Source organism: Hordeum vulgare, chromosome 5H (assembly GCF_904849725.1).
Source record: "Hordeum vulgare subsp. vulgare chromosome 5H, MorexV3_pseudomolecules_assembly, whole genome shotgun sequence".
Lineage (NCBI taxonomy): Eukaryota > Viridiplantae > Streptophyta > Magnoliopsida > Poales > Poaceae > Hordeum > Hordeum vulgare.
The window spans coordinates 404,837,391-404,855,862 of record NC_058522.1 but is presented as its reverse complement, the minus strand read 5'-3'; the positions used below and the strand labels follow the sequence as shown (position 1 = coordinate 404,855,862).

The window sequence follows — 18,472 nt, the reverse complement described above, 5'->3', positions numbered from 1 at the left end:
AGTTGGCGCCAGATAGAAGAAAAATTAAATCCCTAGGGTTTTCAATTACAAATAACCAGAGAAAGAAAAATAAAGCAAGGGCAATTCTGTTAAGACTAAAAACAAAACAAAAATGCCCCTGGTCATAAGGATATATGACCTATTTTAATAAATTGGAAAAGAAATATTTGGAGCAATTAAATATTAACAAAACAGAATTTATTGGATCTGTTTTGTGAATATTAGCACTTTTAAAACATATTTTCAAATCAGCAAAACACCTCCTCACAAACACCAATAATACATGCTAAAACATAGGCATTTATAAAACAGGAAGGATCAAGTAACTTTTGGGCTTAAGACAAAAGAGAGGGGGGGTTTAAAACCCTAGGGGAAATCCACATAGTGCTTACTACTAACACTTGCACTCACATCATTCACATAACACCATCACATCATCACACCACAAACACACATGGATTCACAAAGGCACAAACACAAGACATGAAATGATAGTGATGCATGCATGCAAAGGAACACAAATCAAGGTGACATCACATGAAATCATATGCATTGAGCTCTCATATCAATGACAAGTTGAACCCACATGGAGAAGGTTCCAAATAGAGAAAGATACACTCTTGGGGCATTACACCTATCAAGGGTTCTAACAGTATTTTGAACTTTCTGATGCCACTACACGATCATGGATGCGAACACCACCAGCTACGCATCCTACGCGCCGCCAAAGAAATTTTGGGAGTGTCACTCGGACGACAAGCGTGATGGACCGTCTACGTCCATCGTGGAGCTCCAAATTACCTAAGATCACTGAACCATCCTATTTTAGATCATAACATAGTTCATATACCAAATTCCCTATGGCGTTAACACAATAGTAATTATAGGTTTGCTAAACTTTAGTCTTCTGATAAGGTCGTGGCCAGTGGCGGACCTAGAAACAAAATAGAAGGTGTGCACACTTAAAAAAATGAGGCATATTTCAATTAGTTTGCATGGGTCTTAAAAATCAACTACTTTTTACATGGTGAAAAAATGTTTTTCAAAAATCTGGGTGTGCCATGGCACACCTCGCACACCCCCTCGTCTTGGCGCTTAGTCAATATTGAGAACCATCGTCCACCTTGAATTTTTATTTTGTTAAAAACCATCATCTAGCTAGAAGGGTTTGACACGCTTTGTTGCGTTGCTGGTGATGTTGAGTTCCTTAAAAAAATAACCACTCTATTACAAAATATAGGGTGCGCTACTTTTTTTAAAAGGTAAATCTTTTAAGTTTAATCAAATTTGTAGAGAAATATAATAAAATTCATAATTTTAAATCGGTATTTTTAGGGATGACTGGTCAAAACTGGGATGTTGATATTTTTGTTGTGAACTTGAAAGAATTAGGGAACATAAATTAAAAGAATCGAATGAGACAGCTTAAGAAATCGTTGACTCGGCCAAAACTGAACGACCTAATTCTAAATGAATACCTTAATTAATTGCGAGGACTTAAAAATTAGGAAACATAGTTTATAGTATAAAACAATTGAATTAGGGAGCTTAGACAAATTATTGACCCGATCAAAACTAGGAAGCTTTGATCAAACTAAGATGACCCAATTATATTTAGAGACCTTTATTGAATTTGGGCTTTTTAAAACTAGGAAGCATAGTGTCACGGAGAATATCAACGAGATATTCATATTTTCTGAACTGTGAGAATAAATGCTACTATATTTTTGTATTTTTCTAAAACACAATAAGACATATACTCTCATACATAGGTACATGCACTCATCATATTTCTATGAGCACCTCTAAAAAACCGAGCCAACACATCATCTTGACGAGAGACGAAATCATCACTGACGTCTTTATTGTTGACGAAACGCGCATCGCAAGAAGGTCTAGGAAAATATAAACATCATTATCAAGTTTAAGACTTAAATCCTAATGGGCTAACGATATTATTGTCCTCTTAACCATACAACTATAGGTTGGTTCACATATATTTTTATATAACATGCGAACAAATTCCCCTAAAAAAGTTAAACACATTATTACTCCTCCGTTTCAAAATAAATGCCATTGATGTAGTATAAATTTATACAAAATTAATACTATATCAACGACACTTATTTTGAAACAAAGAGAGTACAACCCATAGAATACTTTCTAGATTTGTACAAAAGAATTCCCACTCGGCTATCTATGATGCTATATATTTGAACAAGTTAGATGCACAAATTATTACTGTAACATGATTGTTTGAAAAAAAGAATATATAACTAAAAGTCATAAAATCAGTTAATGATGAATTATTTTTCATTTCACCGAGACCTATATGTACGTCACATTGTATTTACCGTGTACAAATGCTAAGTTTGTTCCTATTTTAGTTGAATTTCAATTATCTTGTCTCCTATTTTTTCCATGTTTACCGGAAAAGAAAGTTGAGCCGTGCATAGTACGGCTTAACACTATAACTAACAGGTAGGCTGAGTCTTTTCCTCGATTGCTATCATATCTGTTAGAAGTGAGAGAGGAATTGGTGGAATCGATGTTTTTTGTTTGACCCTCATGATCATATATATATAGGAGTACATGATCAACTTAAAATACAAGATAAGACATGATAAATCCTAGTCTATCTCATATTTCCTAACTAATCAACATATACTCAAAATCCCCCGCAGTCACGACGGTAGCGACACAGATGGTGAGACTAGAAAAGAATCCGAAGATAAGCCGACGGATATTCCCACAATCGTAACGGTCGATGCATCACGAAAGTTGTGGATAGAGTGAAAACCGACGTGGTTGCTCAAGCAAGACGATAACCCTTTATGTCGATGTCGAGGTAGCCAAGAGCGTAGGACGGTGTAGCCATAGTCGAGGTAGCCGTGCGAAGAATGTCGTGGTCGATGTCGAGTAGGGGAGGCCGATGTTGAGGAAGTCACAGTGAAGCCACGGGCGCAAGGAGGCGCCGAGTTAGTCATGGTCGCAGTGGTGTCGAAGAAGTGGTGCACTGGGAAGAAGATGATGTTGACGACGCATCGCATCGGGTTTGCCAAGCCCGGAGACAAATCATGGACGAAGGCACGCATCGGTGTTGCCATCACCGGACATGCTTAGACAGACGAAGACAATGTTGATGATGTGACACTCCAGGCTTGCGAGGCCTAGGAACACATCAGGGATGAAGGCACGCGTCGGTGTTGCCAGCACCGGGAATGCGTAGACGGGGACCTACACAAATTGGTACGCCATGTCGAGGAGGCTAGTAGAGAAGGACTCGATGACGGTTGCGATGCAAATCGATCGGGGGGATGTCACTCGCCGTGTTCGGAGTAGATGAAGTGGTCGGGGTAGAGGAGGGCGACGCTAGCAATGAGCTGATGCTGGACGGAGATGAAGAGTGTGGACAGGAGGCGCGGCTCAGGTGAGCGAGCGGCAGCGGCGCCGAAGAAGAGCGGCAGCCTCGTCCTAACGACGGCCGCCGCGGCTGGTTAAGAGCGTGGTGGCAAGGCTTGAAGTAGGTGAGGAAGAACCCGACGGCATCCACCTTCCTACACATATAAACACCTCAATAAGCTATTGTAATTTAACCAAATAAGTTGACAAAGCCGGAGAGGAAGAAGAGCATACCGTCGCTGTCGTGTGTTGGATGTGAGCCGCAATACTGTTTCTAGTCAATCGTCGCACTGTATGAGCGGCGTCGACAAGCCGGCGAGCCACTGCACGACCACCGAGCCCAGACGACGGTCGGAAGAGTCCTTGCCGGCAAACCGACGCCGGCGACTAAAGGATGAACCAATACCTGCATTGCGCTTTGCCGGGGCTGTGCGGGGTGCTCTTTGACCAATTCATGGCTTTGACGCAACCGTCGATCTGTAGCTTTCTGGTGAGCCGAGGCACGAGGGCATGGAGGAGGTCGATCTAGGTCCTGCGGCGGCCCACCGAAGTGATCCCGACGGCTGGTATGACCGGAATCGAAGGCGGCGCCCGGCGGCAGTGGCCGGGGGAAAAGCACGGGTGAAATGTCCCACCAACCAACCGTTTTCTAGATATATATACAGGACACTGACGGGTCAGGAGGAGAATCTGCGTTTTCGTGGGTTGGATGGGCATTTTGCCGCGCCCCGCAGAAAAAATTACGGATCGACGCAGTTACGAGGTCGCTTCGACCTGTATTTTAACTATTATTTTACGAATTCGGTCCTTTTATGAAGTCTACTAGAGATGCTCATAGCCAGCCTAGTTGCTGCGCCCCGTCGCTTGCTTGCTTCTCCACCGAATCGACTGACCCGAATTAGAAATTCAGGTAACTTAGTTCCGGCAAAACTACTACAATAAGGTAGGCATGAAAATAAACTTTGAACTACGGAATAGATTACAAGTATTCAAAAGTGTGTCAGCTGTTAGATATATACAACATGCATGCTCGTCTACGAAAGGAGTGAACTGGATATGTGCCTTTGTGAAAAAGTCTATCGATACATATGTTGCAAAATATTACCCCATCTCATGGAAAAAAATGACACGGTATATTTTTGTAGTGCAACGAGCTACTCCTTTCATAGATACTAATTAACTAATTACTCCCTCCGTTTCAAAATAACTGTCTCAAACTTAGTATAACTTTATACTAAAGATAGTACAAAATTGAGACACTTATTTTGGGACGGAGTACTTCCTCGCACAACCAATGGTGAGGAAGATTATTGTAACTAATGTGTGACCTAAGGCTAAGGATTATTGGCTAGCTTAATTAACTAACACTAAGACTACGTGGAACTAAATTGAGAAATGCAACAGAGAAGAAGCATTTCTTAATTAACCATGTTGGATGCAGTGAAGAACAGAGGCTGTGCCTCTCGCCCAGAAGGTTCCAACCTTTTGCATGCATGGTCATGGATGGATGAAATCTACCATGCATTAGAAGGAAGAGAACCCTAGCTCAAGCTGGCAGCGCGAAGATGACTCTGCTGCCATGTGCGCCGCCGCATGGTGGTCAATCAACTCATTTTTCACCACGGTGGCCGCCACCTTCTGCTCTAGGTGGTGGTCTTCGAAGCTGGCTCCACTGCCGGCGTCGTGTTCCATGACGACGGCTCCTGCCGCTGCTATCTCCGGCTTCACGTCGAAGGCGTTGACAAACTGCGTCTCGATCTGGACGCCGAGCGCCACCGGAGATTCGGCCTTGACGCCATTCCCGTACTGTTGATGCACATGCACGTTGCCGGCATTGCCCCAAGCGTGGCTGCTGCTCTCGTCGCCGGCCGCCGGCCCGTCGTAGTAGAAGTAGTCGTAAGGCGGCTGGTGCTTCTGCGGCTGTACCTGGTCTGCGGCGCCGACGAGGTAATGATCGTGATCGTGGTGGTTAGCCTGGGCGTTGTTGATCTCGTGGCCGGCGTAGAGCACGTCGTGGACATCGGCCGGGTTGGGCCCGGGGGCAAGCAGCTGCATCCCTGGGTCGTCGACGTACGCGTCCTGGGCGATGGCGGCGGCGGCGGCCTGGTGGCGGCAGAGATCGAGGTGGCTTAGGAGCGCGGCGAGCTCGGCCTGTGCGGCGAGGAGATGGTTCTCGTAGTCGAGGATGATGCGGCAGCAGCCCCCGACGGGGTCGCAGGCTCGGGCCTCGGCCTGGAAGATGAGCGCGCGCATGGCGTCGGTGTGCAGGTCGGGCGGGGTCTCCCGGAGCGTGGCCTGGATGTGGCCGACGCCGAAGAGGCGGTGCGCGTTGAGGAAGCGGCGCTGCTGGTCGGCGGGGAAGTAGGGAGCGAGCGGGCAGTCCGGGTTGCACTTGCGGCGCTGGTACTTGCAGGCCGCGCAGGCCTGGTTCTGCCCGGACCCGGCGGCGGCTCCGGCGACGCGGGAGGAGGAGGACTGGGCGTGGGCGACGGGGGAGGAGGGATTGTCGGAGTTGTTTGCGGCGGTGGTGGCAACAGTTGTGATCTGGAGGTGGCACGCAGCTGGCGGTGGGCTGGGGGAGGAGGAGCGGGTCATTGCGCGGCCGGCGAGGTCGGGGGCGTCGGCCCCGTCCGTCGTCGTAGGCATCGGCCGGAAGGAGAGGAGGGGAGGAGGAAGAGGAGGCTAGCTACGTACGTACGTGCCTCCTCAGTCGGCGCGATCGGTGCCTAATAAAAGGAGGCTTGTTGAACCAAACTTATCCATGCAAACACATTTTTACATCTCATGCTGCTTACTTACTTTGGAAGAAGAAGAAAAGTTGGACAGAGAGGGAAGAAGCTTCCTAGCTGGAGTAGCTAGCTACGCACGCACGGCTGCTGAGTGGAATTGGTCGTGCCCGACAAACTCGTGGCCACGTGCCCTCTACAGCCAACGGACCATTTCGATCTAGTACTACTTGAATTCGTAATACCGTTGGAGGGTTTGTTGAGTTGTTGCAACAAATTTACATCGAGGGTTTGTTCACTCAACTGCCGTACGTTAGGGCGTGTGCATCGGATCCGTGAACTCAACTCTCGGTTTTCTTTCTTAGGGGAAGCTATCACGTCAACTTTTTATGATTATTGATTATTGATATTGAAGCCCACATTTTGTTGCAGGTACTGTTATATAGTGAGTCCACTTAAATTATGCACATATATTCGTTACCCAGGATGCAGAATAAGTTGTTTTTCATCTAAGCTAACCTTACGATCGTTTCATAAATAAATTATATTTGGAATGCAGATAGTTATATTTATATTGATTCACTATGTAAAATTTAACATAAAAAATAAAAATATAGATCATACGACCATAAAAAATATATTTTATGTCTATTTTACGCTATGTTTTTTTTGTAATTTTACATGACATAAAATGTATTCTTAGTGTGATTATGTATTTTTTACTGTCTTTTCTTTCGTATGAAATAAGATAAAATTTATGAAACATAAAATTACGATGGTTGATGTTAAAATAAAGGGGGTGAAGAAATAACTATTCCTCTTCTAGGGTTAGTTTTTTTTAAGGATAGAGTTGCAAAGTTTAAGGGTCGTATTTTTTAAGCTTAGGTCATCTATAATCGGACCTCTCAAACCCGTCTCGAATGACCGGGCAAGCTGCTTGATCACTAATAGACCACATAAAAGCGATCAGACGGACGCAGTAAAACGGGCCTCAAACCAGCCCAAATATGGGGCGTATATGAGGCGCCTTGGTGCGCATGCCACGTGGGACCCGACAGCACGACCCACTGCAAATTGCACCAAATCTACCCCCTCGACCTATCGGATCCATTTTCTCTCCCTTCTTTTCTTCCTCCTCCGCGTCGTCCGTCTCACAGCTCCGTCATCGCGCACGCTCCGCAGCCGTTCCAAACGTCTGCGCCGTCAGCACCGGGGCAACACTCCTGTCTCCCGTCTTCGTCGCCGGCCCGGACGCCACCGCAGTATGTCCAGCAACTCCGGAGCTCCCCTTGCACTCTATGTGTTTGACACATTGTCCGACCTAGTTTTTTGTGATCTTTTTAGGGAAAACGATGAACTCCGATGCTTCGTCGGACGAGGAGTATGGACCAACAGAGCTTAATCAAATGATTCAAGATGATTTCTTCGATTCCTCAAATTCGGACGAAGAAGTGGATATGATCATGCTCATAAGCATGCAAGAGGAAATGGGTCGACAAGTGGAGCATATTTTCAATTTCAAGGGCTCAATCAAAGGGAGAAGAGTTATCAACCGGGATAGGGTATCCTGAGCAAAGCTACTGCAGAAGGATTGCTTTGCTTCGAACGCAACTTTCCCGGATGATCCATGGTTTCTTCGTTGTTTTCGCATGTGAAAACCATTGTTTTTGCACATTGTCAAGGGAGTGGAGGCACACAATGATTACTTCAAGCCCACAAGGGATTGTTGTGGTCAGCTTTCTTTCTGTGCTAAGCAGAAGTGCACGACTTCTCTAAGGATTCTTGCACTTGGTATTGCGGCAGATGTCGCTGGTGAGCTGGTCGGCATGGACGAGAGCACATGTCTGAAGACTACAGTCAAGATTGGATGTGTCGTGGTGCGGGTGTTTGGACTTGAGTATCTGAGTGAACCAAACGCGCACGACACAGAAAAGTTGTTGGTTATTGGAGAGACCACAAGGTTTTCAGGAATGATCGGATCAATTGATTGCATGCATCAGCAATGGAAGAACTACCCCAAAGTTTGCGGGGAATGTATCAAGGTCACACCAATGAGGCCACCATCATATCGGGTTCTCACAACGACATTGACGTGCTTCAACGATCTCCGGTGTTTAGAAGGCTTTGCAATGGGGATTCACTACTCTGCAACTACACCGTCAATGGTCGTGACTACCACATGGGATACTATCTTCTCAATGGCATCTATCCTCGGCGGGTTGCGTTTGTGAAGACCATGTCTGAACCACAGGGCAACACACAAAAGCAGTTGCATCATTGCACGAAGAAACTAGGAAGGATGTGAAGAAGGCATTCGGAGTGATTCAAGCTCGTTGGGTAATTGTTCGTGGAGCTGTAATGATGTGGGAATCAAAAACTTTATGGCAGGTGATGACATGTTATATTATTTTGAACAATATGATTGTCGGGGATGAGGGTGATGATGTTGCCCAAACCAATGATTTTTAAGCGCCGGGATAATAAGTTCAAATCCCGGAAGATCAAGATGCAACTCAACTTATAAACTTTCTACAAATGCATCAGAATCTTTGAGATCAGCATGGGCACGCGCAGCTACTCATTGATCTTCTAGACCATGTGTGGACCTATAATGGAAACCAAAGAGCAGATGATTGAGTTGTGCACTTTAAATAAATTTTATGTAAACCTATTTATTTTTGCTACCAAATATTTGTTATTTACATGAGACATTGGCGTCTATGATCGACATGCATGGATTTGAGAGTTTCGATTTGAGATAAGTGAATACTCGAAGCAACATATGAGGGGTCATTTGGATGTATCTGCACACGTATCCGGACGCGTCCGTGAACATATAGGGGTGCAGATTTGTCAAATCCGGTTGTAGATGCTTTTATGGCTAGCTATGGACGCCCACCTCAACTTAGTTTAGAAGCCCAAACTAAATTTTGTTCTAAAAGCATCATTTACACAGCCAGCCATAAGTCCAAAAGAACTGGCCCTAAATACTGTTGAATGTGTAAATTTAAATGTTACCTTTTGTATACAGTTTTCTAACCCAATTAAAACAATCTTATTCTTGCATTTGTTTGGAAGTTATAAATTAGATTTTGTTAACCTAACAATAATTGCTTTTTTATATAATACTCCCTTCAATCGGAAATAAGTGTCGTGGTTTTGTTTTTTGTTTTTGTTTTTTAGGAGAAAACTTTTAATCTATTCATCAATTGTCGAGGTAGTACAAAGAACGCGAGAAGTAAAAAAAGTTACATCCAAGTTCATAGACTAACTAACGACGACTACAAGCGCTGGAGTGAGCCGAAGGCGTGCCGCCGTCATCACCCCTCCGTCACCGTAGTCGGGCAAACCTTGTTGTAGTCAACAGTCGAAAAGTCGTCATAATAAGGCTTGAGAGGACCAACGCACCAGAACAACAACTGTTGTCGATGAAGGGAAGCGTAGATTGAAAGGATCCAATCATAGACACACAAACATAGACTGGATCCAAGCGGATCCACCAAGGACAAACGCCGACTGAATCCCACGAGATTCGTCGGAGACAAACCTCCGCACTACCACCGATGAGGCTAGAAGCATAACCAGCGGGGACTAGGCGGGAAAAACCTTATTCCATCTTCAGAAAGTTGCCACCATCTCGTCTTTCTAAGTAGGACACAAACCTTATTAGCACGATTTATTCTTCCTTAATGCACCAACGCTTGTTCATACCTACGTTGTATATACCTGAATCATCTCAAACAATATTGCACAAGCTTCTCTTCAAGACTTCAATTGGTGCTACCACAACTCTATCACATGTATCAAGATTTCGGACACGGCCCTTTCTTGTATGGTGACACATTCATATCAGTATGTGTATCTCTAGTACACCTAACTATTGGGTATGTCTCATTTTAGTTGCCCAACATTCTGCGCCATATAACATCGTAACTTGAATCACTATCCTATAGAACATGTCTTTTAGCGTTTTATGCCACTCTCTTCTCATAGAGGACAGCATAAGTTTGGCTCCACTTCATCCATCTAACTTTGATTTAACGACTCACATCTTCATCAGTATCACCATTATTTTGCAGCATTGACCCAAAATATCAAAAGGTGTCCTTTTAAGGTATTGTCTGTCCATCAAGGCTAACCTCCTCTTCCTGGTGCCTAATAGTACCGAAATTGTACCTCATGTACTCACTTTAAGTTCTTGTAAGACTAAAATCTTGATTATAAGGTTTGTCTCTATAACTCTAAGTTCGTATTAACTCGTGTCCCACTATAGTCGACTAGCACCACGTCATCTATAAAGAGCATACATCTTGGGATATCTTCTTGTATATCCCTTATGACCTCATTCATGATCAAAGCAAAAAAAAATATGTGGGCTCAAAGTTGACCCTTGGTGCAATCCTATTTTTCTTGGAATATATCAATATCACTATCACTTGTCCGAATAATTGTCAAAACATTGTCATACATATCCTTGATGAGGTTAATGTACTTTGTTACGATTTTGTATTTATCCAAGGCCCGCCACATGATATTTTATGATAGGTCTTCTCCAAGTCAATGTGGGTCCTCTTTTACTCCTTGTGTCTCTCCATAAATTGTCATAACAAGAAAATAGCTTCCATGATCAACCTCCCAGACATAAAATCAAATAGATTTATTGGTCAAACTTGTCACTTTTCAAGCGATGCTCAATGGATCTTTCCCATAGTTTCATTGTATCGTTCGCCAACTTAATTTCATGGTAATTAGTACAAACTTTGAACATCTTCCTTATCCTTAAATATTAACACTAATATACTTCACTTCCATTCTTTGGGAATATTGCTTACCTCTAAAATATGTTTCAAAAGCTTAGTTAGGCGTATTATCTCCATGTCTTCAAGGCATCTCCACGCCTCAATTGGGATACAATCAGTGCCCATCTCCTTGTCCCCGTTCATCCTTTTTAAAGCCACCCTAGCCTCATACTCATGGATTCATCACACAAAATGTATGTTGGTATCCTCAAAAGAGTCGTCTAGCTTAATGCCAGAGCTCACATTCTCTTCTTTGAATAGTTGTCCAAGTATTCTTGCCATCTATTCTTGATCTCCTCGTCCTTCACCAAAGGTCGATTTTCTCCATCCTTGATGCATTTGACTTGATTGACATCCCTCGTTTTCCTCTCTAGGATCTTGGTAATCTTACAGATTTCCTTTTCACCTTCACTCGTGTTTAAACGCTAGTAGAGATCCTCATACGTCTGACCCCTTACTTCACTTCTAACTCATTTTTGCGGTCTTCTTTGTCATCTTGTACATTTCTATATTGTTTGCACTCCTATCCAGGTATAGACGCTAAAACATTCTTTCCTCTCCTTAATAGTTGTTTTGACATCATTGTTTCGCAACCAAGTGTCTTTAGCTTCATTTGTACTTTTCCTGGTCACCTAACTTTTCTGAAGCCACCTTATGAACCCAAGTCATCATCTTCATCCCCATATTATTTGCATCACCCGTCATCTAGCTTGTTAGTCATCCCTTCTGTTGGAAAGCTATTTAATCCACATGACTTCCGACAACGAATACAATAACTCTCCTTGAAAGCCTCAAACCCCCTTCCCCCTCCTTGATCTTTCACTACTTCATTCTAGTAACTTTTGCCATCCGAAAGCAAAAGTCCACAACACATGGTTATGTTGAGGGACGACACTCTTCAGGTATCAACTTACAATCTATGCACGCATGATTATCTTCTCGAAAGCACGAAATCAATCTGGTTAGAGTGTTGACCACTACTAAAAGCTTAAATGAGATTCTCTTATTTTAAAAAGGGTGTTGGCCATAATCACGTTGTAGGCTAAAGCAAAACTCAAGACATCCTCTCCTTTTTTTATTCTTGCTGCCATAACCAAAGCCCCAATGCACTCCTTCAAAACCTATGTTAAATAGCCGCATAATCATTGGGGTATTCTTCATGTTACATATACCCACATTCATTGAGGTTTCCTTCTATGAAGAGCTTCTTACACTGCAGATTTACCAAAACACCAAAGAAAGCAAGGATCCCATGTAAACATTTGCACACAGACACTTCCAAACCGAGTTAATGGCAATAATTCCCACTCCATGTGATATCACTTACGCCTTCCAACATGGATAAACGTTTTTTCCCCACAGATGAACATCTATTACAAATTTATGACAAAAGCCAGATCGTGCTGGAGGGTGCATCGTAAATGTACATCTATTGCGTTAGATTTCTTGTTTATCTCTTCTAGGGTTCAAACAAATAAGAGAGAGGAAAGCGGCACAAAAAATGTTGGACTCGGTATGGCAGATCCATAACAAAAAGAATGGTTGAATCCATCAACTACCCTGTTTCTTTTTTCTTTTCTTTTCTTTTTGAAATGTCAACTACCCTGTTTCCTCATCAATGAAAATTTCTTGTGACGCCGATTCTCATTTCTGGTAGTTATACCTGACCAACCAAAGTACTCGTAACGGTCAGCCACAAAACCACGAACACGCAGCATGTTCTGGATCATGGCCTGGCTCACGTGTTGGGGACACGCTAGGACTTGTCGCAGTGGCTTAGCTTAAGACGTCATAAACATCAGGCATACATCATCAACCTCCAAGAGCTTCGCGGCTTGAGAATGTTGTCATTCAGCAGGATCAAACTCGCGGAACCCTTGTTTAAAATCATCCACCATCTTAACTTCTTCTTCCTTGGAAAGCTTACAGTTCCTCCAGTCTGCACGATCTGCCATGCTTAACAATCCTGCCAATACCTGTTGAAATTACAAGAAAGACTCAACTGCAGCTGTAGGATTGTGCATGTGTATTGGTCAAATGTGAATTTCAGGCATCGCCTTGTAGGCGAGTTATGCCTTGAGATTAACCAAGTTAGGTTGCTGAGGTATCAGGTATCGCTCTTATTTTCTTTCCCTGTTTGAGTATGTTATTTTCTGAAACTAAAAAATGGGCCAATGATCATCTCTGACATACCTCACGTCCAAACTGGGCAGGGAATTTCTCACCACTGTCAATCATGTGCAAGAGTAATGTACCATCTGGGAGCTCTACATAAAACAAGCCTGATTTGCCATCATACTGTGACCTTAACAGTTCTCTACCTTGATTAGCATCACCATCTGTCATAAGCCAAAACAAAAAGAGCTTAGTGCAAATAGGATACATGCACATTTTTTAAATAAAAAAGCTATATACAGCTATAGTTTACTTGTGATCAGATTTAAGGCCATTTAATCAATAGAACAGGCTGAAAAAAGTCATGTGCACAGGACAACGATTTGCAATCCATTAATTTCAGTCATCTAATCCCCATATGACTCACAAATAACATAAAAGCATGACTTGACATGCGACCAAGAGCAACCTATATTTCAGATTTGAAGGCTTTCTGAAAGTAGCAATATCATATGTTAGAAGTAATATTGGCATCATAATAAGAAAATGCTGCACAATGGGACAATTGGTGTAAAAAGCAACATGTTTCTGGAAGTTTCTGAAATTGGAAATAATAGGTAACCAGAACAATGCATTTATCCTGCTGCATGGATTGAAAGAATGTACTTATGTTTGAGTCTTTCCTTTACATTAAGTCGGGCCATATAAATAATTAGATAATGGCGCACCTGGATTCACAACAGAAAATTCAAATCCCAACCGTTGGGCTGCTAAGTGGAAGATCTTCTTAACATTAGCTGCCTTTGACAATGGCAGAGGGACAGCCTGCACAAAGAAATTTCAAATTTGGCAGATTAATATCCACTGTAACATAAAATGAAAGTCCGAATGTAACAAATCATACTACACAGAGGTATCCTTACCTGAAGGTTTGCATGGCGAGACTGCTGTGAAACCCACTCAAAATATACTGCTGCTTTTCCTTGTTTCTTGAAATACTTACTCAGTGAATTCTTATATCTCCTGAGCTCTGCCTCAGGTTCCACAGGCATCGTTATTGTAGTAGGGAAGTGTTCAACCGGTATCATTAGAACATGGTCCGGAACAAGTGGTCCCTTCGCAAGCGCACAGTAGTAACCATCTCCAATACTGATAACAAGATGTGACTCGACATCTGGACTTGACAAACAGAACCAGCAACTGCTCTCAACACGTCGTCGTTCACTATAGTTAACAAAATTATAGGATGAGTACCACAACTGATTACTGAATGCATGAGAGAGAGAGAGAGAAATTTGGACAACTCCTCTCACCTACGGGGCTTTGCATCCTTTAGAGTAGCCTCTTCAGTAAGGCTGTGAGCAAACCTGCATTCAGGGCCCCTCTCACATTTTCCCTTGTTTAGAAAATCAAAACAGACATTTCTCTGACAATGCTCCCTGGCTTCCTCATCATGCCTGAAGTTGCATTTACTCCCTCGAGGACAGGACCCTGAGGATGTATATTTGAAACACAATAGACTTCCGTCAGCTTGTCCTTGTCTTTGCCGCTTGACATCATAACGCCAATATTGCAAATCAGTGCTCTCAGCAGGACGCTTTGGAGTGTCCTCAACATGAACAGATTTTGCTGGAGCAGCATATGGTGATAAAGTAGCATTTGGAGGTCTCGCAAGAATATCAGCACTGGACATGGTGGATGCTGGAGTAGGAGAAATCGCATGAATAAATTTCTGAAAAGTATATGCAATAAGGAGTTGCCAATTAATGACTTGATAAACAGATTGTCAGTGCAGCAGCACATTTACACTGGAAAAATACATAATTACAGAAGAACTGTTACAACTGAAATTAACTGCGCCACAAGATATATGTGGACAAAAGAATGAATCTTATTTGTTAAACTGAATGACAGGAGGAACAAGTCTTAAACTGTGAGCACAATAAAGGGCAGAATGTAGTGGCGTAGTATAGAAATATAAACAGAAAAGCATTTTAGGACAAGTTGACTTTGTTAAGTGTAAGTATACCTGCTTCTCTTTGTTTCCCACATTAGCAAGTCCAATAAAACGGGTAACATGGGGAGAGGAATCATTCACATAAGGTTCCCTTGCATAAAATATACCTTTTGTACCTGCAATGTGATATCTGCAAGAAACAAATCATGTCACATATTTCGCAAATTTGGCAGAGGATGGTATCATAGAAACTCACTGTATGAAATCAACGTTAAAAAATAAATCAAATTAGTGCTTCAAGGAGGCTAGCCTCAACAATTAAGCTACTATATGGGTCTAGAAAGTAGAAACCAAACCTTGGCTTAATCTCGGCAACCAATTCAGCAACGACAGGATCATAACCCTGAGAATCCAAGACCTGAGGAGACACCTTAGAAGTATCAGTGCCATCCACCACTCCAGCTGGCCATTCGTTAGTACATCTCATAATCGTCAAGGGAACCAATTATGCATGCTTTGTGCTTTCAAAATTGATGATAAAAAAATGGTATTAACACTCATAGATATTTAAAAGAATGTGAAAATGGAACAAAGGATATGTCAAGAACAAATCAACAATTCCTGGTTCTTCAGCAAGAGCCCGCAGGGCATCAACATCATCCTGGCTGTAGCAGCCAGGCCCTCCTAATCCTTTCCTTCCCGACAAGTAAGCCACCGATAAACCTACAAACAGAAGGGGACATCAATCAACGGGCAATTTGAATAAGCATGTCATACAAATGATCTCATATTCTCATTGTCAGGTAAATCAGCTCACATTGCCACATGAAATGGTTTATCAGGTACAAAATGTAGCAAGTAAACGGGACTCTTGTGGTAAACTAATCTACTGATAGCTCGGCTAACCAAACAAATTAGGGAGAGACCGTGGAGGTTGAAGAGGGCGCTGCCCCTGAGCCAGAATAGGTTGGGGCATATCTCGATGCCACCGGGGTTGAATCCTCGGGCGTCAGCAGCGGCCTTCGAGAGGAGGCGAGGAGCAGTGGGGCCGTAGTCGCCGGTGAAGTAGGTCGGGATGGGCACGGCGGCCCGTCCCTCCAGATAGTCCGCGACGTCCCCCGGCGGGCTGTCCCCCTCGGGGACCTCGGGCGGGAAGAACTGCCCCACACAGAGCAGCGCGTGGAACGGCCCCGTCGACTGGTTCACCTGGGGCGGCGCAGAGATACACGAATGAGAAGACGAAACCAGCTGGAATGCGAGGTTGGGGAGCGGAGGGTACCGATTTGACGCGCTTGAAGAGCTGATGCAGGCGGCCGTGGGCGTCGCCGGCGAGGAGGATCCGCGGCGGCGCCGGTGACGGGGCGGCGGCCATGAGGGGTTTGAGCAGGCTTTTCCTTGAAGCGGAGGGGTGGAGGAAGAGACTTCTCGATCTGTGACCTCTTCGGGCTAGGCCCGTTACGGTTCAGCACTTCTCGATCTGTGGCCTCTTCGGGCTAGGCCCGTTACGGTTCAGCTCATCTCCCTGTGGCCTGGCGGCTGGCGCGGTTTAGCACTCTAACCTTTATTTTTAAGGAAAAGGCATTAGGCGTATTTTATTGATGGAAAAATCTAACTAGAACCGTTCCGTTCGGCTGGCGCAATGCATGGGCACCCGGCCACGCGGGTGCTATACTTCTGCATACGTCGTTATTTTGCTACAGTATTTTTGCTAATCACTAAAAAAATCATGCAAGCACATGCGCTCATTGTGCTACAATGCTCAAATAGTTTGGACATGCGGCGACAAATCTTCTCTCTCTACCAAGCATGTATGCAATGATGTCATCAAGATTATCTTCAATGTTTGAAGTTTAAAAGGTTTTATCTCTAAAACGATTAATTTGATCAATGATCTTTTGGCAACTTTTTTTTGGTCCATATTTGTCACATTGTTGCACTTGTCATATTTGTAAACACTTGCTTGCCTGGAAATATAACTGTTGCACTTACTTGTCATACTTGTAAACACTTACTTGCATGGTAAAATATAACTAAATTGCTATGTTTTACAATTGCATGTAAAAATGATAACTTGAGATAATAAATCTGACAACCGTAAAACATGACATTTTAGTTATATTTTATCAAGCAACTTAGTGTTTACAAATGTGACAAGTAAGCGCAATAATGTGGTAAATTTGGACGGAAAAATAGTTGCCAAAACATGCTAATATGGAATCTAGTTTCGAAGATCTCATCGCGACAAAGACAATTATGAGAACAGATCATCGATTAAATTCATCATTTTAGAGATAAAACTTTTTGAATTTCAAACATTGAAGGGAATCTTGATTAAGTCATTGCATGCATGCGTGATAATGAGAGGGGGATTTGACACCCCATGTCCAAGCTATTTGAAGTAATACGAGTATGTGATTAGAGGGACACGCTAATCATGCATACTAATGTTGCATTAGCTAGGCCGCCGCACGGAAAGACCCAGGTGCGGCGCTGCTACATAGTGGGGTCCTTTATTGATTCTCAAACACAATTACATCGTTTACGAGCTTAGCAAACAAAAAGGTAGAAGGATCATCGTCCCAAATACAATCGATATTATCACGAAAACTATGCCTACTAACTCATGAGCAACCTCATTGGCCTCCCGATTACAATGTTTAAAGGTGATATGTGTAAAAGCAGTTGCGAGAATTCTGCAATCATCAAATATAGTTATAGATGAGGTGGCCGAAAAACCGTCATCCTTCATAGTCTCAATTACCAGAAAATTATCAGATTGAATAATGATTTTGTTGCATCCTAGAAACTGAGCCAAACTCGGTCCTTCTAGTAATGCATAGGCTTCCATCATAAATGGATCAGCAACAAAATGGATCTCCTTGCAGTTAGCATCAATGAATTTTCCAAGAGAATCTCGAGCTATAGCTCCCATACTTCCTCGCCTTTGTCCATATCATACGTTGCATCGACATTTATTTTTGTTATACCTTTTAATGGTCGAGCCCATGATTCCTTCTTTCGCTCTACTGGATTTTTTCTTGACCTCCAATAGTTTGTAACTAGGACACCGATCATCATAGCACTACGAGTTTGGAGATCCTCGTCATGAGTGAATTGCCCCCTCTCCCACCAGATATACTAGCTTATACTTCATTTGTGATTTGACTTCTGAAAATTCACCATTTCGACTTGGTAATATCCTTTTCCTCCAAAACCAAGGCAACACATTTACCAAGATGTCCTTTTGGTGCCTCTTTTAGAAAAACACATTTACATGTTGTATTACTCCCTTCCTCTGGGTTTATTAGACTCCTCTTATTTTTTATCAAACTTTGGCCTTAGATTTAACTAGCAAAATATAAGTTACATACCACAAACACAATCTTATTGAAAACTTTCTTTCAAATACAAATCCAACAATAAAATTTTTGCAAGATACAACTTAGATTTTTGTTAGTCAAATCTATGATCAA

The 18,472-nt window shown here is 43.0% G+C and overlaps 2 protein-coding genes across 2 annotated transcripts; both read right to left on the bottom strand.

Annotated features, from left to right (window-relative positions):
* Positions 1-4,617: 4,617 nt before the first annotated feature.
* On the bottom strand, positions 4,618-6,013 carry LOC123399158 (LOB domain-containing protein 28-like). Its single transcript, XM_045093585.1, has one exon. The coding sequence runs from the start codon at positions 5,995-5,997 to the stop codon at positions 4,927-4,929; it is 1,071 nt and encodes a 356-aa protein (XP_044949520.1). The 5' UTR covers positions 5,998-6,013; the 3' UTR covers positions 4,618-4,926.
* A 6,202-nt stretch (positions 6,014-12,215) lies between these two features.
* On the bottom strand, positions 12,216-16,444 carry LOC123395120 (zinc finger CCCH domain-containing protein 59). The gene is made up of 10 exons (XM_045090056.1): positions 16,279-16,444; positions 15,926-16,205; positions 15,599-15,722; positions 15,356-15,475; positions 15,072-15,189; positions 14,356-14,774; positions 13,966-14,266; positions 13,771-13,867; positions 13,121-13,266; positions 12,216-12,903 (listed from the first exon to the last, which is right to left on the bottom strand). The coding sequence occupies exons 1-10, from the start codon at positions 16,369-16,371 to the stop codon at positions 12,775-12,777; spliced, it is 1,827 nt and encodes a 608-aa protein (XP_044945991.1). The 5' UTR covers positions 16,372-16,444; the 3' UTR covers positions 12,216-12,774.
* Between the last annotated feature and the right edge of the window lie 2,028 nt (positions 16,445-18,472).